This window comes from Antechinus flavipes, chromosome 1 (genome assembly GCF_016432865.1).
Source record: "Antechinus flavipes isolate AdamAnt ecotype Samford, QLD, Australia chromosome 1, AdamAnt_v2, whole genome shotgun sequence".
NCBI classification, from domain to species: Eukaryota; Metazoa; Chordata; class Mammalia; order Dasyuromorphia; family Dasyuridae; genus Antechinus; species Antechinus flavipes.
This window is the reverse complement of record NC_067398.1, coordinates 708318467-708340103: the sequence shown is the minus strand read 5'-3', so window position 1 is coordinate 708340103 and position 21637 is coordinate 708318467. Positions and strand designations below refer to the sequence as shown.

General features: G+C 45.1%; 1 protein-coding gene across 4 annotated transcripts in view; it reads right to left on the bottom strand.

Moving 5' to 3' along the window:
• ACACB (acetyl-CoA carboxylase beta) overlaps positions 1 to 21637 on the bottom strand; it is a 120872-nt gene that overhangs the window by 50304 nt on the left and 48931 nt on the right. For all 4 annotated transcript variants that reach the window (XM_051972984.1, XM_051972983.1, XM_051972985.1 and 1 more), the window contains exons 5-18: positions 20522 to 20631; positions 20224 to 20305; positions 19954 to 20052; positions 18992 to 19101; positions 18783 to 18893; positions 16789 to 16998; positions 13540 to 13710; positions 11303 to 11464; positions 10621 to 10784; positions 9642 to 9792; positions 9292 to 9395; positions 6198 to 6279; positions 4628 to 4773; positions 3265 to 3415 (exon numbers count right to left, since the gene is read on the bottom strand). In XM_051972984.1, the coding sequence (XP_051828944.1) occupies positions 3265 to 3415; positions 4628 to 4773; positions 6198 to 6279; positions 9292 to 9395; positions 9642 to 9792; positions 10621 to 10784; positions 11303 to 11464; positions 13540 to 13710; positions 16789 to 16998; positions 18783 to 18893; positions 18992 to 19101; positions 19954 to 20052; positions 20224 to 20305; positions 20522 to 20631 (1853 nt within the window). The remainder of the gene's footprint in view (positions 1 to 3264; positions 3416 to 4627; positions 4774 to 6197; positions 6280 to 9291; positions 9396 to 9641; positions 9793 to 10620; positions 10785 to 11302; positions 11465 to 13539; positions 13711 to 16788; positions 16999 to 18782; positions 18894 to 18991; positions 19102 to 19953; positions 20053 to 20223; positions 20306 to 20521; positions 20632 to 21637) is intronic.

Below are 21637 nucleotides of genomic sequence, written 5' to 3'. Positions count from 1 at the left end.
CAGCTAAGGTCCAAGGAGGCCTTGATTGTTGGGAGCATCAGGCTGTCGAATAAAATGGGATTTTAATGATGACTCAAGATTCAGAACTGCAAAAACCCTCGGGTATTTCCAGATTTTGCAGACAAGGGAGCCAAAGCTTGCAGAGGTTCAGAAATGTACTCAAGGCACATAGTTAGGAACAAAACAGGATTTAACTCCAGATCTTCTCACCCCAAATTCATATTTTTTCTTCCTCATCATACACATTATGGCTCAAAAAAAGCCACTTAAAGGCATCACGAAGAAAAGCCAGACACAAATTAATCAGAAAATGGCACGGGAGTAAAAACTAAGGAAATGGGGAACAGAAAAAATGGGGCCCAAATAAGGAGATGCATGTGAATCTTGCTGTGTCTAACTGTAGTTCTCCAACATAAGGGAGAATTCTTTGGAAGGGGAAGTTACAGAGATTTTGTTTTTTAAAGTACACCCTTAAAACATTATAGATAAACCTGGGAGTCTGAGTCAGCCACAAGCTAAAAAGTAAGTCAGCAGACTGACAAAAAGAGCAGTATAAACAGGGGCTGCTGCCTCTGCATTATCATGCTCAGTGGGAGTGACACACTTTCATAAGGCTGTCAGGACAGTTAAGAACAAGCAAAGGGTGACTGTGGAGCGACTCAGGACTATGCCATATGACGTCCCTTTCAAGGACCCGGGGACATTTGTTTTGTGTGGAGAAGAGATTTGGAATGGACGAGAGGACTCTTCGTGATCTTGAAGACTGGTCCAAACAAGAAATAGAGAACATTATGAAATACAAAATGGATAATGTTGATTACATGAAATTAAAGACTTTGCACAGACAAAACCAATGCAGCCAAGATTGGAAGGGAAGTGGAAAGCTGGGAAACAATTTTCTGATAAAAGCCTCATTTCTAAGATATATAGAGAATCGAGTCAAATTTACCAGAATACAAATTTTTTCCAATATTGGGGGAAATGGCCAAAGGATATGAACAGACAATTTTCAGATGAAGAAATTAAATCCATTTCTAGTCATGTGAAAAATGCCCTAACTCACTACTGATTAGAAAAATGCAAATTAAGACAATTTTGAGGTATCACCTCACATTTATATCAGATTGGGTAAAATGACAGGAAAAGACAATGAGAAATGTTAGAGGGATGTGAGAAAATTGGGACACCAATGCATTGTTGATGGAGTTGTGAACTGATTCAGTTGATTTGGAGAGCAATTTGGAACTATGCCCAAAGGGCTATCAAACTGTGCATACCCTTTAACCCAGCATTATTCCAAAAATTCATAAAAGAGGAAAAGGACTCAGATGTGCAAATGTTTGTAGCAATTCTTTTTGTGATGGCAGAGAACTGGAAACCGAGTGGATGCCCATCATCTGGGGAATGGCTGAACAAGCTGTGGTATTTGAATCTAAAGGAATATTATTGTTTTATAAAAAATAATGAGCCCGCTGGTTTCAGAAAAGACTTACAAGAAGTGATGCTGAATGAAGTGAGCAGAATCAGAAGAACATTGTACATAGTAACAGCAATGATAATCAGCTATGATAGACTTAGCTCTTCTCAGCATTACAATGATCCAAGACAATTCCAATAGACTTGGGGTGGAAAATGCCATCAGAATCCAGCGAGAGAGCTATGGAGACTAAATGCCAAATTGAAGCATAATATTTTCTTTTTTTTGGCTGATATCTTTTCAAAAAATTTTTAACACACATTGCTTTATGAATCATGTTGGGAGAGAAAAACCAGAGCAAAAGGGGAAAACCCTGGGAGAGATTAAAAAAAAAAAAACAAAAACAGAAAAATGAAGTGAACACAGTATGTGTTGATTTACATTCAGTCTCCTTAGTTCTTTTTCTGGATGTAGATGGCATTTCTGTCCAAAGCCTACTGGGATTGCTTTGGATCACTGATCACTGTGAAGGACCAAGTCTCTCCTAGTTGATCACCCATTCTTGCTGTTACTGTGTACAATGTATTCCTGATTCTGCTTGCTTTGCAAAACACCAGTTCATGTAAATCTTTCCAGCCCTTTCTAAAATCAGTTTATCATGTTTTATAGAACTATCATATCCCATTATCTTCATGCACCACAACTTGTTCAGCCATTCCTCAATTGATGGGCATTTATTCATTTTCTAATTCCCAAAAGGGCTGCTACAAACATTTTTGCACATGTAGGTCCTTTTCCCTCTTTCATGATTTCCTTGGGACACGGAGCCACTGCTGGATCAAAGGGTGTGCAGAGTTTGATAGCCCTTGGGACATAGTTCCAAATTGCTCTCCAGAATAGTTAAATCACTTCACAACTCTACCAAAAATTTTCACCTTTTTTGTTTTATTTTTTAATGTGGTTTTCCCCTTTTTTTCTGATTTTTCTTTCACAACACAACATATATGGAAATATGCTTAAAAGAATTGTATACATATAACATATCATAATGCTTTATGTCTTAGGGAAAGGAAAAAAACTTCAGAACTCAAAATCTTACAAAAATGATGCTGACTATTTTTACATCTAATTGGAGAAAATAAAATATTATTAAATGGAAAAAAAGACTGGTCAGAAGGAAGAAGATTTGAGCATGGTCTACTCTATGGGGGAAGAGAGCAGGGAGCCAACTGAGGCTGAGGATCAGAGCTTTCCAAGAAGAAAACGCACGGCCTCCTGAGGCCTTAGGGTTTCCATGCCTGAAGGTCAGGTAGCAGAGGCTGGACACCAGCTGTCGGAGAAGTGAGAGGTCCTGGGACGCCTGCTCAGGGCCAGGGGGAACCAAAGGGCCTTTTAGAGACTCCCACCTGAAATTCTCTGAGATTGCAGAGCCACGGACACATTTAAAAGGACACTCATGTTTGTGTAACTTGCAACGAGCCATGAACAGACAACCTTTGTGGCTCAGAGTCCTGTAAGGGGAGATGTTACCTAGCAAGGGGTGTCTTCATGGGAGGTCAGAGTTACATCATCAGGATGTGGCCGAATTTTGCCTGGGCTCAATATGGAACTGAACTCAGGCAGTCTCCTTAGGAGACTCACTTGGGACTCATGGAACTCATGGGTTCAAAGATGAGCCTCAGTCAGAAGCCTGGCCCTTTGGGAAACCATAAAGCTAAGAGGCAGCTTCAGGGCAATGAACTGCTCTGTGATCACTCCGAGCAGGGCCAGACGGGGCCCAAGGACCGCAGGTTCCAAGAATAGCCTTCTCCCCCAAAATGGACAGAACCCCTTGGTATTGTGGGTACCTCCATTTCTGCATAGGTGCTTCCAGTGGTCAGATGGCCTCCGTCCTCCACCAAGTACTGTACCAGCTTTCCCGCAGAGGGAGATCTCAGGATGGTGGGATCATTCTCCTTCTCAAACACACATGTCTTATTGCCAATGGTGATCCGGTAACTGGCGGAGACAAGGAAGGAGGTGGGAATGGGTTTGCAATCAGCCAGGGACGCGGCCTAAAGAAAGCCTCGGCTCATAATTATCCCCCAGTAAGTTATCTATTTTGCCGTTAGTCCAAATCAAACTGAATCCCAAAAAAATCTGCCTCTTGAAAGCACCTGCCATGTCTAGACCAGGGCTTCTTCAACTTTTCCCACCTGTGACCCCTTTTCACCCAAGAAATTTTTAGGCAACTCTGGGTATAGAGATATATAGAATGGGTGTGCAAATCAGACATTTACTGATATTGATGATAATAAATCATAATTTTGTGACCCTCACATTCAGTTACATGAGTCCATGTGGGTAAGCAAGTGCCAGTTTAAGAAGTTTTGGTCTAGATACAGATGGCAGCCTAGGCTTGGTGCCTCCTAACAATGAGGGCTGCCTCAAAGTGGGTTGGGAGGGGGCTGCAGGATCCCCATCTGGATCCATCTGCTCCGGGGGTTTCCAAGGTCCCTCCCAATCCTGAGAGTCAGACCCAAAGTCCCAACATCAGGGCTGGCCCTGGGGGCTCTGGGACCCCTGGCTGGCTCTTGGAAAGCTTTTGTCTCCTTCTCTTACAGGTGCTACCAAAAACTGTGGCCTGGGTGAGAGGCAGGGATCTGCGCTTGGTTCTGGGCAAAGGGGGGCTTAATGCCTGTGAAATGGACAGGACATTGATGAGAGACAGAGGATTGGGGATGAAGCTCAAAATGCTTCCCTCTCCCAAGAGGCAGAGTGTCTACATAGCCCCAATGCTCCGATGTTAAGCAGCAACATGAAAGGAAGGGTAGAGCAGTGGTGAGCACTCTGGCTAGGACCCAGAGGCCCTGAAATCGAGGGCAGCGGTGAAGTCCCTCGTGTCTTCCTAGTTCCCAGTCTCCCACCAACTATCATGAAGTTCAAACTAGACTCAAGTGAGAGCAGGCAGAGTAACTGCTATTTGAGTGGTGGCCACACGGGGAACAAGTTAAAGACCAGGGGAGGGAGCCCCTTCCTCTCTCCAGCAGGATTGTAAGCTGCGGTCTGATTGATCCACCAGGAAGGGTCCCCGTGTCCCCCACAGAAGGAGGGCTCTGGCCTTCCCTCTGCTAAAGAAGTGTCCATACTGTCTTTGAACCTGAACTCCTAGGAGACACCCTCTCCCCCCCCCAACCCATGTAGTTGTCCAGGGACATCCTGGTGACTGACCTGTCGATTTCTTCCTTCATGTACGTGGTGTAGCTATTACCATCATAGGACAGCAGCAGCCCACCATCATTGAGCCTGTGGGCATCTATTTCGATGTGACAGTTGTTCATGATGAGAACAAACATGGTCAGGGATTGTCGGGCAACCTGGAGAGACAGGGTGTTCTCAGCAGGCAGCAGCACCCGCCATCTTCCATCCCCGAGAAATATTCGGGGTCAATACCCAAGAAATTTTTGGGGGGACGAGAATCCCAGGTTCAGGGTCGGAGCTGAATTTTAGAAGGCCTCCTGGCTCTGACCACTGAGTCTTCTGCTCTGACTTATTCACAAAGGGATGAGGGGTCGTCCTCAACCTTTGCCCCCTGCTTGGCGGCCAGACAGGACCTGCTGCAGTCCAAGGCTGGGGAGTTGTGGTAGATTTCTCATCCCTATCTCTATTTGTGTCATGGCCAAAGATAACTGAGCCCCCCAAATGGGGAGCCTTAACCCTCAGTTGTGTTCAGAGGCATCAGCAACAACCTTAAACTAAAGAGAGAACCCAGAATAAAGGCCATGGGACTGGGCAGTCTTGAGCCCTTGAACTAGTGCCATTATAGCCAACAGACCATCCATATTCTGATGCTCACTCCGAGAGAGTTCCTGCCATTCTAGACCAGATCTCTTGCCCCCTCGGAATCAGAACCCCAGAATCTGAGGGACAGAAGGATCTCTGGAACCATCTAGTAAAATCCTTTCTACCCCATGCCCAAGAGGGCCGTCCAGCCCGCCTGAGACCTCCCGACAAGGTCCTGTCAGCTCCAAATAGCTGGCCACATAATCTATGGCAGAGCTCATGACATGCTGAGGCAGCCCCCTGAACTCTCAGGGTTTTCTTTTCATTACAACGCTTTTTCTTACCCAGACTGCTTTGCTACGTCCACCCCTTTGCTCCTGGTTCTGGGCTCTAAGGCCAAGTGAAACAAACTTAATCCACTTTCTATGTATCAATCCTGCAGATACTCAGCACATGTCCCTTCTCCAGTCTAAGCACCCCTTCTGCTTTCAACAGATACTCATGAGTGATTCACAGGCCTTTGCCGGCCTGCCCTCCCTAACAGGAACTGAACGAAAGCCAAGAAGATCCTGGAAAAGGAGAACAGATTTGCTTTCTTTTTTAAAAAATCCCAAAGGTGAAACTTATTAAAAGTCCCCGGAAGGCAGGCTACAGCTGGAAAAGGTTTGTAAAATGTAGAGAGAGATGAAAAAGTAAAGAGAGTGAATTAAGGACTTCTCCAAGCTCCAAGGGGAGCTAAGACATAGGATGCAGTGTGGGGGGTTCAAAGACCAACGCCAAGCCTCCTTCTGCTAGACAGCTGCCCCACAGGCCGGGCCGGGATGCTACAAGGGACATAGGCCTTGGGCGGTGTGCCTCCCACACACCACAGCACTGGTTGAGTACTTTCACTGAAGAAATATACCACAAGACAGCACGGGCTGTTCCCGTGGCCCAGTTCTTTCTGGCAGTCCTGTTTTTAGGGTGCCAGATTCACTCGTGTCAGGATAGGGTCTGGGGGGAAGGAGGTGATCTTTACCTTAAGGATATACTTCACCCCTCCATAGATCAGCTCCACATCCACAATGTTCAGCAGAGAGTCTGCTGGGAGAACCTGACCCCTGTAAGACAGACAGAGACCTTTCAGAAGGGGCCGGTTTTTCAGCTCCTTCAAAACCAATGGGGCCATGTCTTGGCCAAGACTTGTATCAGGGTTCTAATGGGGACAGCAGCGCCACTGAGATTTCTGCACAAGGGGGAGTGGGGGAGTGGGGGCAGGGAATGCATTCACCACCAAGATGGGAGAAGACTTTCCAAAACCCCAGTTTATCACGTTTGCTAAGTAAGCATCCTCCAGGTAACATATTCTGGGAAAGTGAACACCTGGGCTTTCCAAGGAACCAACGGGATGAACTTTGGTTTCCTTATCATTGTTACCTTTGAGCTAATAACAAAGGGATGAAACACCCTTTCCTGGTCTTTTGGTTTGATAGTTTGATAGATAGAAATAGAATAAGCAAGAATCCTGTGTGTGAGCAGGCTGGGAAAAAACCACCCTCGTATCTGTTCCAAGCGCCAGCACGCACCAATTTATAATGGAATGGGGAAATAAAAGAATTTGGAAAGTTTCTCTCTGCCTTTATTAGAGACCCTGGTGATCTTCCTCAGTCCTTTGACATCACGCCGAGAGTCCAAAGTCACCATTCTGCCCTTAACGGCAGACGGCCTTTTCTCACAAGCAAACGATATCCTGTTTCGTTCACTCGATCATCAGGGCTTTTATGGAAGCATCAGGGAAACGGGAAACCTGTGAAAACTCACAGCTCCAAGGAATCCAAAGATCAAGGTCTGAGTCGAAGCTTGACCCCTTATTAACCGAGTGACTATGGAGGTTTTACGGAGCCACTCCAAGCCTCAGTTTCCTCCCTGTAAAATGTCCTGCATGTCTAGTATTTCCAGCTTTCCTGAGCTGCTCTGAGGGAAGAGCTTTGTCAACAACAAAGTGCCAAGAAACTTGCCCTATCATTTAACTAACCTTAATTACATAGTATGTTTGGGGAGAGAGACAAAATAAACAAGATGGGGGGAAAAGAGCTTCCAGGTAAGAGAGGCCCAGGTGAGACACTGAGAGGTAGGAGCAGCCTTAGCAACCGTGGAGGCCGAGGGTGTCCTTTTACAGAGGAACAAGAGGATGCTCAGAGAGGACCAGAACAGCTCCAAATGGGAGAGGAGATGAGGGAAACTAAGGCCAAGAGGAGGGAAACTAAGGCCAAGAAAAGGGAAAAGACCATTGAGCAGCAGCACTGAGATTTAAACCTCAGTTCTACAACTCCCAGGGCAATGCACTTATTTATAGATAGATATGTAACTTTATGTATATATGGCAATGTATTTATATGGAGAGACAGATATATTTGTATCTATTTATATATGACAATGTATTTATAGAGAGAGATATTTGTATCTATATATGTCAATGTATTTATAAAAAGGTAGATATATTTGTATCTATTTATATTTGTCAAATGTATTTCTATAAAGAGGTAGATACATTTGTATCTATTTATATGCAATGTATTGATAGAGAGTAAGCTATCAGTGTATTTCTATAAAGAGGTAGATACATTTGTATCTATATGCAATGTATTTATAGAGAGGTAGATATAGTTGTATCTATTTATATATGTCAATGTGTTTATAGAGAGGTAGATATATTTGTATCTATTTATATATGTCAATATATTTCTATAAAGAGGTAGATACATTTGTATCTATATGCAATGTATTTATAGAGAGGTAGATATATTTGCATCTATTTATATATGTCAATATATTTCTATAAAGAGGTAAATACATTTGTATCTATATACAATGTATTTATAGAGAGGTAGATATATTTATATATTTTTATATGTCAATATATTTTTATAAAGAGGTAGATACATTTGTATCTACATGCAATGTATTTATAGAAAGGTAGATACATTTGTATCCATTTATATATCAATGTATTTATAGAGAGAGATAGATACATTTGTATCTATTTATATGCAATGTATTTATAGAGAGAGATAGATATATTTGTATCTATTTATATTTGTCAATGTATTTCTCTAAAGAGGTAGATACATTTGTATCTATTTATATGCAATGTATTGATAGAGAGGTAGATATATTTGTATCTATATATGTCAATGTATTTCTATAAAGAGGTAGATACATTTCTATCTATCTATATAGATAGATAGATACATATATATATATCAATGTATTTATAGAGAGAAGTAGATATATGAGTGGATATATTTGTATCTATATATATCAATGTATTTATAAAGGCAGGTAAATATATTTGTATCTATTTCTATATGTCAATGTATTTCTCTAAAGAGGTAAATACATTTCTATCTATTTATATTGTATGTATTTATAGAGAGAGTTAGATATATTTGTATCTATTTATATGAGAATGTATTTATAAAGAGAGGTAGATATATTTACATCTACACATAGCAATGTATTTATAGAGAACTGTGGACATATTTATATCTACATATCAAGCAATGTCTTTAAATATGTGTGTATATGTATGTATGAGTATATAAAGTTATATGTGTGTGTATATATGTATATATACATATATAGAAACAGATTTATATAGAGAAATGTATATGTGTATATATGTATGCATGAGTATATAAACATATGTGTGTATTATAAACACATTCATGCACACATATATTTATAGTGTATGTATACACCTATGTGTTTGTGTATATACACATATATACATTTATATATATGTATATTCTGATAAATATATTGCTATATACATGTAAATATATACATTTATCTACATAAATACATATTCATACATCCATATAATTATATATAAATACATTGCAATATATACATCTGTATACATATATCCATCTATATAAATACATGTCTACATACATGTGTATATACATACATAAATGCACACACCCACACCAGCTCTCTCTCTCTCTCTCTCTCACACACACACACACACACACACACACACACACACACAGATGATGCAGTCCCATTATCTCTCACATACAGACAAGGGGAAGCACTCAGGTCTAGTAATGAGCAAGCACGTTCTCTACCTTTCCAATGAATGCAGGAAGTCGGTCATGCAGGTCCTGAACAAGGCATCTGCTACGTTCAAAGCTCCACAGACCACCCCAAGCATGATGTCAGGTTTCTCAGCCTAGGAGAGAATGACTTTTCAGGGTTCTGCAGGAAGGGCTCACCAGATCATAAGAGCTGGGGAATGAGAGGGGGTCTCAGTGGCTGGGCGTTCAGCCCCTCCGTGGAAGGATTATATATTTGCCAGCCAGCCTCTGCATGGAGACCATCAGGGATGGGGAGCTCACCACCTCTCCAGGACTCTGGGAGGACAGACTGAGGCCATGGGCCCCAGAAGAGACTCCCGGAGAAGCAGGGTGCACCTCACCTGTACCCTCTCAGCAATGAGGTGATCCAGCCAGCCTGTGTCGATGTCATTGCTCTGGAAGCTCTCTGTCTCCAGCAGGTTAACGAGGTATTCCACTGTGGTCCTGAAATCTCCTCGGATCGACAGCTCCTTCAGGGCCACCACCATGTTCCTTAGAAACACACATTTTCCACGTCAGCACAAATCCTCTTAATATTAGCTCACTAAGCTTCCCAGCTCGAGGGTATCACTTCACTACCTAGAATGCTCGGTGCCAGCTGAAAGAGGCCTTAGAATAACTAACTTATGGTCACAGATCTGGAGCTAGAAGGCACCTTGGGGACCACTGAGTCCCATCCATTCATTTTACAGAGGAGGCAACTGAGGCAGGCTGCAGTTAAGCAACTTTTCTAGACAAAGACAGCAAGTGTCTGAGGCAGGATTTGAACCTGGGGTTTTCTGGAGTCTAGTGCTCTCCCCACTGGGCCCTACAGATGCCCCCTTGTCCTCCAGCCATAATGCAGCAAACTAAAGCAGTGAGCTATGGGCTCCTGTCCTCTCTTCCCCTCTCCCACTGACTGTTTCTAAGTATTATACAAAAAGTATATTCTTCATTAGAAAGAAAGGAGGAAGAAGAGGAGAAAGAGAAGAAAAAAAGAGGAAAAAAGAGGAAGAGGAGGAAGAGGAGAAAGAAGAGAATGAAGAAGAGCAGGATGAAGAAAAGGAAGAAGAGAAAGAAGAAAAGGAGTAGGAAAAGGAGGAAGAGGAAAAGTAGAAGGACGAGAAGGAAGAAAAGCAGGCGGAAGAGAAAGAAGAGGAGGGAGAAGAGGAGGGGAAAAAAGAGGAAGAAGAGGGGGAATAGAAAGAGGAAGAAAAGGAGGAAGAGAGGAGGAGGAAGAGAAGAGGATGAGAAGGAGGAGGGGGGAAGGAGGAGGAAGAAAAAGAAGAGAATAAGGAAGACCAAGAGAGAAGGGCATGGGGCATGGCGAGGGGTACTGACGAGACGGCCTCTTCTCGGTTCTCTCCCCAGGAGAAGCAGTGACCAAACTGGGAGTCGGCAAACTCGTGCAGGCCCCCAGCGGCTGCCACACTGAAGTAGCCCCATACATTCTTGCTACTGCGGAAATTCAGCTCCTGGACGGTCCCAGAACTTGGCTTAAAACCCTGGAGGCAGAAGGAAAAAAAATGACTGAGGAAGGGGTCGGGACAAAATCTAAACTCATTCCCAGCAGGCCATGCCAGGCACGTGAGCCATTTAACAGAGCTACAGGTGGATGCCCCTTAATTGGGCTGGAAGGCTTGGCTAGAACTGCGAGGCTCACCCCACCGGAGGGAAGCCCGCCTGCTCAGGGGTCGGCCCCTGGCCGGCACAGCCCAATGTCTAAGCAGGGACAATGCAGGACAAGAACAGTTTGGTGTCAAGAGAGCCCTGGATTCGGATTCCACTTGAGATGTAGCAGCTCTGTCCCTAAGGAGATATATCTACCATTAAACTCCTGACCCTCAGTTTCTATAAAATTTGGAGAAATATCAGCAGCACCCGTCCTGGGTAACTGGGACAAGAGGAAAGGGAACGAGACCATGTACATCATAAAACACTTTATAAGTCCGCAGGGAAGTGTAAGTACATGTTTCCCCCCTCCTCTGGGCCTCGGTTTCCCCACGTTTTCAGCCCCTCTTGCCTCATCTGGGTTTTCGCTGGTGATCCTGGCAGCAATCACGTGGCCTCTGGGAATAGGTGGATTGATGGGGTTTTCAAAGGAAATGGGCGTGACACCCCATGGTGACTCTCCATACAGGATCCGAATGTCCTTCAGCCTGTTCAGAGGCACTCCCATGGCAATCTGCAGAGGAAGGAGAAAGGCTTGCACGTTAGCCTCTGATGTGCTCAAAAAGGGGCAGCTCCACGGGCCAGAGGTACGTCCGTCTCTGGACCCACAGGTCCGACAGGCACAGAGCCTGGGAAGCAGGAGGCCCCAAATTCAAAACCCTTCCTCAGACACTAGCTGAGCTGTGCAATCTTGAGAAAATCATGTCAGTCCTTTTGGGCAGACGATAAGAGCGCCCACCTCCTCCGAGGGGCACTGGGAGGATCAAAAGGAATCGTCCCAGTGTCAAAATCAAACGAGCACTCTGCAAACCTTAGAGAGCTACGTGACTGTTGGCGAGCATGAGGAGGAGAGAGCCAGTGACTACATGGTTAAAGAAAAACTGAGCAAAAGTCAGTCTCTGCCATTAAAGAGCTAGACAACCCAAACCAGCCAATACAAAACTTAGGTAAATGTTGGATAATATAATCGCCTAAAATGCACCCAGGACCTCACGAGGGCCAGGGCACAGAGGTCCACATCAGGGACACGCTCTCTGTCTGGAAGAGCTGCTGGTTCACAAATGCTAAATCGAACCTGGCCACCCAATGGGAGAGTTGGGGGACCCAAGGGGCTGGGAGGCCAAGGAAATCCTTAAGGAGAAACTGGGACGTGGAAGAAAATCATCTTGGTTCTTTGGGGGGGATTTTAAAAAATTATTATTATAGCTTTTTATTGACAAAACATACACGTGGGTAATTTTTCAACATTGACCTTGTAAACACTTCTGTTCCAACATTTCCCCTCCTTCCCTTCACCCGCTCCCTTAGAAGGCAGGTAGTTGGGGAGATTTTTTTAACCTAACCAAGCTCACTTAGGACTCAAGGCCAGCAGGGCCACTTAATGCTAGATAGATTATTCCCCAAAGAAATTCGCCACGGGCAGCAGCTTGCCTCCACTGATCACCGACACTGACGATCTGTAAGCTGCTATCGCACTTGCTTGGAGGAGTAAGTGGGCACTTAACAAGCAAAAGTTTCTGTATGTCAAATGTTATGGTGTTCAGTGGGATAAAAGCGGGCATTTATTGAGCACTTACTGTGTGCCAAGTATCATAGTGCTGAGTATTAAGGATAAAAGGTGGGCATTTTTTGAGCACTTACTGTGTGTCAAGTGTTATAGTATTAAGTATTAAGGATAAAAGGAGGCATTTATTGAACATTTAGGCCAAATATTATAGTGCTGAATGCTGGGGATAAAAGAGGGTGTTTACTGTGTGCAAGTGTTATAGTGGTGAATATTGAGGATAAAAGGAGGCATTTATTGAGCATTTACTCTCTACCAAATGTACAGTGTTGAGTGTTGAGAATAAAAAGAGGCACTTATTGAGCATTTACTGTGTGCCAAGTATTATAGCGCTGAATGTTGTGGATAAAAGGGGGTGTTTACTGTATGAAAGTGTTATAGTGCTGAGGATAAAAGGAGACATTTATTGATCATTTACTGTGTGCCAAGTGTTATAGTGCTGAGTTTTGGGGGTAAAAATGTCATTTACTGAGTACTTACTGTATGCCAATTTGTTGTGCTAGCCGCAACACCAAATGTTAGTGCTGAGTGTTGGAGATAACAGGGGATTACTGAGCACTTATTATGTGCAAAATGTTACAGTGCTGAGTGTTAGGGATAAAAGGAGCTTATCGAGCACTTATTGTGTGCCAAATGTTAGGGATAAAACGGGGCATTTGTTGAGTACTTCCTGTGTGCCAAATGTTACAATGCTGAGTGTTGGGGACAGAAGGGGGCTCATAATCCGATGGCGGAGGGCTCAGCTACAAGTCAGAAGCAGCAGCCAAGCAGACATAAGGCACTTCGTTTACTGTTACCTCCATGGATACCGAACCACTTGGCAGTGCTAAGAACTGGTGTGTCCTTGGGGGCACCATCTAGGTCTCCTTTATCTCTCTTCCTCAGTGCCCAAAAAGAGCAGCCTCTTACTGACTTTTGATGAATGACCAAGGAATGAATGTAGTGCAACGTGCATGTCCCCGCCTCCCCTGGCAGACAGGGACCAGTTCTACCCATCCCCCAAGCCCCCGGAGGAGGATGCTCACCTGCAATTGAGCAGCCGGCAAGTTGACATCGGCGATCATCTCTGTGCAGGGATGTTCCACCTGCAAACGGGGGTTCAGTTCCAAGAAATGGAAGTGGCCATCTTCGCTGTAGAGGTATTCTACGGTCCCCGCGCTCACATAGCCCACCGTCTTGGCCAAGCGTACGGCACACTGTGTCGGGAAAAGCCAAAAAGAGAGCCAGAGAAATGAATGTAAACTGTTTGCATTTTTGTTTTTCTTCCCGGGTTATTTCTACCTTCTGAATCCAATTCTTCCTGTGCAAGAAGAGAACTGTTCGGTTCTGCACACATATATTGTATCTGGGATATACTGTGACATATTTAACATGTAAAGGACTGCTTGCCATCTCGGGGAGAGGGTGGAGGGAGGGAGGGAGGGGAAAAATCAGAACAGAAGTGAGTGCAAGGGATAATGTAAAAAAATTACCCAGGCATGGGTTCTGTTGATAAAAAGTTATAATAATTAAAAAAAAAAAAAAAGAGAAGCCAGAGAGATCGTGGATTTTTCTCTGCTCCACCTGATGATACGGCCAGGTACCAGGACGCTGAGCTCAGAGCTGAGGACACATGATGTCCTCTCTGCTAGCTTACAGCCAGAGCCCACAAGACATGAAGGAAAATACATGGGGGGGTGGGGGTGGGGAAGGCAGAGGGCTCGGAGATGCCATGCGAGGAGGGACGTTTTTCCACGATGTGGTTCATTCATGCAGCAACCACCCAAGGTCAAGGAGGGAGCCGCAACCCCCCAGCCATTAATCACAGCAGCACATGAGCATGGGAGGAGCTGGCCAGTCACGGACTCTTCCCCATTAGGCAGCTGAGGGTGCCAGCGAGCCCGGCCTCCTTGTGAAGTGGTCACCTTGAAGCCCTCTAGGGAGAAGGAGCTTGCCAATTCTCCAGGCAGCCTCTTCCACTTTGGAATGGCCAACACTGAGCTGACACTGCCCTGTCCCTGCAACTTCTACCTGGTGCTGCCCTCTGGGGCCACACAGAACAAGAGTCATCCTTTTCCTGCATGTCCCCATGCTGTGTGGAAGGTCATTGATTCAGTTTTCATGCTCCAAGCTGGAGTTAAGTGGTTCTAATCATTGGAAGAGTCAGTGAGGTCAGCCCCAAACCATGTTTCACATCCTTGCCAGGGCCCCAGCAGGAGCTCTTTAACTCGAGTCCACCTCTAAACCTTTCCATCTCCTGCTCTTCTTCTGGATATAGCAACCAACTTAATGCTGTCATTGCTACAAGAAAAGTCATGCTAATCTACTGACCTCATGCTCCATTCTTGACCTTTGTGACCTCCCACTAAAACTCCCTTCTTAGGACACCATTCCATGGATTGTCTCCCCATAGGTGAATATAAGCTCCCTGAGGGCAAAGGCTAGCTTGCTTTTTTATTGGCATCCTAGAGCCTAGCATATTGTAGGGCATATAGCAAGTACTTTAATAAATCCTCCCTCTCTTTTTTCCTTCCTTCCTTCCTTTCCTTCCTTCGTTCCTTCTTTCCTCCCTTTCTTTCTCTCCCTCCTTCCTTTCTTCCCTTTGTCCCTTCCTTCCTTCTCTCTCTCTCTTTCCTTCCTCATTTCCTTGTTCCTTCTTTCCATTCCTCCCTCCCTCCTTTTTTCTCTTGCTTCCTTCCCTCCTCGAGAATGATTTTTTCTCTGATGGTTCCTTAATACAACATGCTTAATAAGAGGCTTCTCTAACCTGTCCCAACCTGTCTAAAGATGGAAACTCCCTCTGTCCTGAAGTCATCCCAATGACCTTTGAATAGCTCCCATCATTAACAGAACCTCCTTGCACTGAGCTCACATTTGCCTCCATGTCACCTTCACACACCAGTCCCAGTTGCCATCAGGGTTCAAAGAGAATATTTAGTTTTTGCACAAAAGAAACCCCCTCCATCCAACCCAGAAATTGTCTTTTCCATGAAGCCTTTGTTTGAAGGCCCCCAGTGTAGGAAGCTGACGCTCTCCGAAGGCACCTGCTCCACTGCTATAGATCTTTCCCCAGTGGCAAGTTTTTCATATGCCTTTGCTATCTTGGCTATTCCCTTCTGGACCCCCGTTCCTAAAATGGGGGCCCAGAACCGAGCCCCGTATTCCAATCCACAGTTGAGCACAACAAAGGGAATGGGATTAGAATCAGAGGTTGCAGATCCAAACACTACGTCTAAACACCCTGCGGCTGTAAGGCCCTACCTCCCTCTGCCTCAGTTTTATCATTTGTAAAAAGAGAAAGGGCTCAAAGGCCCTTTCCAACTCTGAATTTATAATCCTACAAGCCTCTTACATATGTGTGAAATCCTTAATATGCTACCGTGCTTTCCTCCAAAACACAAGGGCCATTCCCAAATTTTCTAATATTCTATTTTCTACTATTGTGGGTTGGATGGATAAGAACAGTTGGATTTTCTTCAGAAATTAGTTTATCTCCAGGGGCTCAAGAAAGAACAAGAGGAAGACCTGATCTCAAAGGACTGGGAATTTATTTTTCACCCGAGAAATTTCAGAATTCATCGAGAGGCTTTCTCTTGAAGGGGAAGTTTTCATCTGGGGCCAAACAGGTGGGTGTCCCTACTTCTTGTTCACCAGGACCCTTTTTTTCACCTCACCAAGGAGACTGAGCTCAGCACAGATGTGATTGAAGCCCCTTGCCAGGATCTCTCTGGGACCCTTCACAATAATTCACAATAAACATAATTTCTCCCTCGAAGAAATGCCAGCATTTTCTGGGATTTCTAGATCTGAAAATGGGCTTTATCAGCCCCGTGTATAGGATTCCAAATACCCAAATCTTTCTGACTCCAGCCAGCAACATAACCTTTTCGATACTGGTCTGGTACCATCTACGAGACGGTGGATTCTATTATTCTCAGAATAATGTTTTTAAATAATTCATAGAATGCTAAATTCTAGTGAGAGGTTAGGGAAATGGATCTTTTTTTCCTACCCAGGTTCACAGATGCTCTAAAATCTATCTATGGAGCCCAGGGGTCACAAGTCTCAGATGTAGAGCCCCCCCCCCAACCAGTGGAGGCCCAGAACAGAGACCACTTGAGCCAGAAAATGTTCAATCTCAGCTGGAACAACCCAGATTTTAAGTGACATCACGGCAGCAGATCCAGGCCCAGAAGTTCCGTGTCCCTACTCCCAAGCCGGAAGCTCTTTATCTAAGAGGAACGTCCCCCTCCGTTTGACCCCTCAGCAAGGCTCTCCAGCAGCCCTGCGCTCACCTGTTCCATGTGCTCAAACACCATGGGCATGGCGATGGTAGCCGGCGCCTCCTCTATAATCTTTTGGTGTCTCCGCTGTATGGAGCAGTCTCTCCCGAAGAGCGACACGGCATTCCCATACTGATCTGCAAGGATCTGGACTTCCAGGTGCCGGGCGTGCTGAGCCAGCTTCATGACAAAAATTGGCGAGCCCGGGATCTCACTCTGCACCTGAAAGGAAAGCGAGACCACTTATTTTGAGGGAACCAAGTCCCAAAGGACAAACCTTACTTGCAAAGAGATCACAGCCCTCAATCGGTCCAATTTTTAAAAGATACGTGTCGCGTGGATAAAGCAAAATACTTTACATGTTCACATCTCTTGCCTTCTCTGGGACAGAAGTGGGAGGGAGAAAATAAAAATTAAAAAAATAGTTTTTTAAAAGAAGAAAAAAGTTTTAAACACATATACACTCACACTCACCCTTAGATACTGCCATCTCAAAACTTAGAAAATGCTCAATCTTGGGGTGGGCTCGTGGGATCACAGAGACTCAAAGATAACTACAGCTAGCACATCTGTAGGACTTTAAAGTCCACAAAGTATTTTACAAATGGGATCTCCTTTACCTCCCAACAATCCTGGAAGAAAGGAACTCTAGATATACCCATTTTGGAGATGAGAAAATTGGGGCAGGAGGAAAGTCACAGTAACTCTCCCCTCTAAATCTTCTATGATGCAGGTGAGTTCCTTGTTGTTCCTCCAGCAAGGCCTTCATATCCTGATTCAGGGGATTTTCAATGTGCCTGAGATATTTTCCCTCCTCATTTCTGGCTCCTGGCTTCCTTTCGGTCTCAGCTAAAATTCGGCCTTTATAGGTCTTCCTCAACACTAGTACCTTCACTCTGAAAGTCTATGTACGTAGTATGTATATGTACACAGAAAGAGACACATTAACGTACTATCTGCATATCCATACACATAGGGACTGTCCATACATGTGTGTATTTATATACAATGCACTATTCATACACACCTGTACATGTGTACATGTGTGTTGCCCATATGTGGGTACATATACATTAATGTGTGTACATGCACACATGTGAACCCTCTACAGAGAAGCTACGTGTGTGTGTGTGTGTGTCTATATGCACATGTGACCGGCTGGATGGGTTTTGACGGCATATGTGGGGTTTGCACCGTCTCCTTCCCCAACAGAAAATGAGCTCACTGAGGGCAGGAGCCTCCTTCTTCTTCTCTCAGAAACCCAGCATTTGGCGCCATTCTGGGCAGGAAGTGACCTGTTTGCTCCCTGCCTCTGACATCAGAGCTCTCGGGATGATCAGAGGGTGACACTATCTGGCGAATGAAGGGACTTCCCAGGTCTTCCTCTTCTAGTCCTTCTGTTTAATACCTCCCCCAAAAAGAGACAACCCATCCAAGGTCATGTCCAAGGTCACTGACAGAGGCAGAACCCCAGACTTGTGACTCCCCAGTCAGCATTCTTTCCACTGCCATGTTCAGTTTCCCCAATTAATCATTCAAAATATAGAGACAACTATTATCTAAAAAGATTCCCCTGATCACCATCATTTTTAATATCTCCTATAAAGTAAACAAAAACAGACTGGATAAATATTTTTATTAGCCTCAGTCCAGCAACAGAAAGAATCAAGAATAGTAGAGCAGGATCTATGTTTTATAGCTGGCGGAATCTGGGTTCAAAACCTCACTCTTTGAGTGAGCTAACTACTAAGTTGCATGACCTTGGACAAGTGATCTCCCTTTCCTCAATTTTCCTGTCTGTAAAATGAAAGGACAATAAGGCGGCCTCCGAAGTCCCTTCCAACTAATAACTTACAGTCATACTATCTTTAATACACACACATGTGCACACGCGGCTTCCTCGATTCCTCTTGGACAGGGTTACAGAGCACTGAGGGCTTGAGAACACTCCCCAGCGCCATATCAAAAGATATCAGCGCCAGCTATCAGAAGGTAGAGGCTCTCACCTGTCTGAAGAGATTCGGGAAGTCCTCGGCACTCTCAGCTTTCCGGATCCCTTTGCCTCCACCCCCTTCAGAAGCTTTGATCATCACTGGGAAGCCAATTTTTTCTGCAGCCTGAATACAAAAGGCAAAAACATGCCCTTGAAAAGTAAGAAAGCTCCCGGGGCTCTGGAGTTGACCTGACTGAGCCGGGGCCCCGTGAATGGATTTACCTGCAAACCTTCTTCTACGTCCTTCACGCAGCCTCTGTTATACATTTCTGGAGGGACACTGATTCTCTTCATTTGCTGGAGATCCTCTTCCTGCCAATCCACAACAAGACCTAGAGGCCACAATGAAGGGGAGCTTAATGAAGGCTTGAAAAATAAGGGAAGAATCCCTGGAACCCAGGAACAAGGGACTTCTGCTCCCGGGGTGGGAGGCGGGGACGGGACAAGATCCTGACGAATCCATGCAGGCCCTCGGCCATCTATCATTGCTATGCTGATCGTCAATCCCTTGGCAAAAAAATCACAAATAACTGGGAGCCTGTGAGTAAACTCTTGCTTTGTTTATTTTTTGAGAATATGCGTTCATTTCATAGAAACTCTTTTTAAAAGTCCAATATCCTATGAATTTAGAAAACCAGGATATGACATTAAGTGGATGAGATCAGATCAGAGGTTACAGGCCCAGTTTCACACCATCCACACTTTCCTGTATCTGAGGTTTTTCTGGGGGTCTCCTCCCTCCACATGAGCCACTGGCCCCTCTATCACTCAGCAGAGCAGCCTCTCCCCTCGTGCTTCTATGGTGTAATAAGGTCTTTAAAGCATTCTTCTTACAACAGTTGATAGAGGAAATGCAAACACGATTATACACATTTTACAGAAGAGGAAATAAACCAATTTGTCAGTGGTCTACACTGGGGATATTTGGTTGAGTCCATCTCTAGGATTCCTAAGGAGCTTCTGCAGCCCAAGTCATACACCTGTTGCTGGGCTCAGGTTCCCATCAGCCTCTGCTCCAAGCTTTTCTAGTTCACCATTAGGAATGGACGTGGCCAAAGCCGCCATCCAAGAAGCCACAACTGGCCCAGGGGCGAGGGGGATGTCATGGGAGGAGGGGGAGGGGGCGACATGAGAGGAGGGGGAGGGGTCCCAGGCCCCAAGCATCACAATGAGTCTCATCTTACCACTCCCGCTCCAGGGCAGCGTAGGAATCTGCAGGGTCTGGGCAACTATGGTCGAAGCAACCTTATCTCCCAGCGCCCACATGGCACCACTGGGCGGGCCTAGGAAGGGAAAAGCATCGATGAAGGGCCTGCGATGGGCCAGGCCCTACGTGGTCTCACTAACAGCCCTGGGAGCCTTGCCAGCCCTCTGTTCCCTCACCATGAGCCCCAGCTTAATGCGGGGCATCTCTGCTTGGAACCTGCTTCCCAGACACCCTGCAGGGGGCTTACCTAAGAAAGCAATGCCGTGTTTCTGGAGCAGTTCTGGCAGTTTGGGGTTTTCTGAGGCATGGCCCCAGCCAGCCCACACAGCCTGAAAACAGAAAACACGTTGCATTTACCCGCCCTGCCTTTCATCAAAGGTCGCACCTTCTCTCTGCCCAGCGCTAAGGGCCCCTTGGGTTTCCAAGTCTTGCCAACGCCGATTTACCGGCCCATGGGGAAGATGAGATCCATGGCCAGGACAGTGACGGGCCCACAAAGGGAAGGCCTTTGGGCTCCCGCCCCATGAACCTGCCCTCTCCATTACCTGTACTGGGAGTCGCTTGGAGATATCCACTATGAGCTCTACGTTGGCATAATTATTATTGTTTGGCCCTCCCGGAACAGGGACATAGTGATCCGCCATCTTGATGTACTCTGTCATTCAGGAGGAAGGGATGGAAACACCAGTTACTGGGCAGCAGGACCTAAGCCGGAGCTCGGCCACATGAAGGGGAATCAAGTCCCTTACCCAGGGACAGATCCCAGATGGAACACACACACCCACACCCGGAGTTCAGTTTTAGAGGCCCCATTTTACAAGTCAGTTCAGTAGAGAAGGAAGGAAGGAAGGAAAGAAGGAAGATAGGAAGGAAGGAGGGAAGGAGAGAAAGAAGGAAAGAAGGAAGGAAGGAAGGAAGGAAGGAAAGAAGGAAGGAAGGAAGGAAGGAAGGAAGGAAGGAAGGAAGGAAGGAAGGAAGAAGGAAGGAAGGAAGAAGGAAGGAAGGAGGGAAGGAGGGAAGAAAGGAAAGAAAGGAAGGAAGGAAAGAAGGAAGGAAGGAAGGAGGGAAGGAGGGAAGAAAGGAAAGAAAGGAAGGAAGGAAGGAAAGAAGGAAGGAAGGAAGGAAGGAAGGAAGGAAGGAAGGAAGGAAGGAAGGAAGGAAGGAAGGAAGGAAGGAAAGAAGGAAGAAAGGAAGGAAGGAAATAGGGAATGGAGGGAGGGGAGGGAGAGAATGAAAAAAGAGAATGACTGAGAGGAAGGAGGGAGGGAGGGAAAAAGGAAGGAAGGGAGGGAGAAAGGGAGGGAGGGAGGCAGGAAAATTTGGAACATAAGGTTTTGCAGAGGTCAATTAAAAAATTATCCATGAGTCTAAGGGATAATGTTGTAAAAAATTACTCATGCATATGTACTGTCAATAAAAAGTTATAATAAAAAAATTATCCATGCATATGTTTTTGAAAATAAAAAGCTTTAATAAAAAAAGTAAATTTAAATGTCAATCAATGTGATTATTGTTGATGTTATGAAGTCAAATACTACGGATAGAGAGGCAGCCATGGAATTGAGACTTGGGTTCAAGCCGACACACTGGCCGAAGGTGTGAATCTGAGCAAGATATAACGTCTCTAAGACTCGAGCTGGTGCGCACTGGCGGTAGGAGCT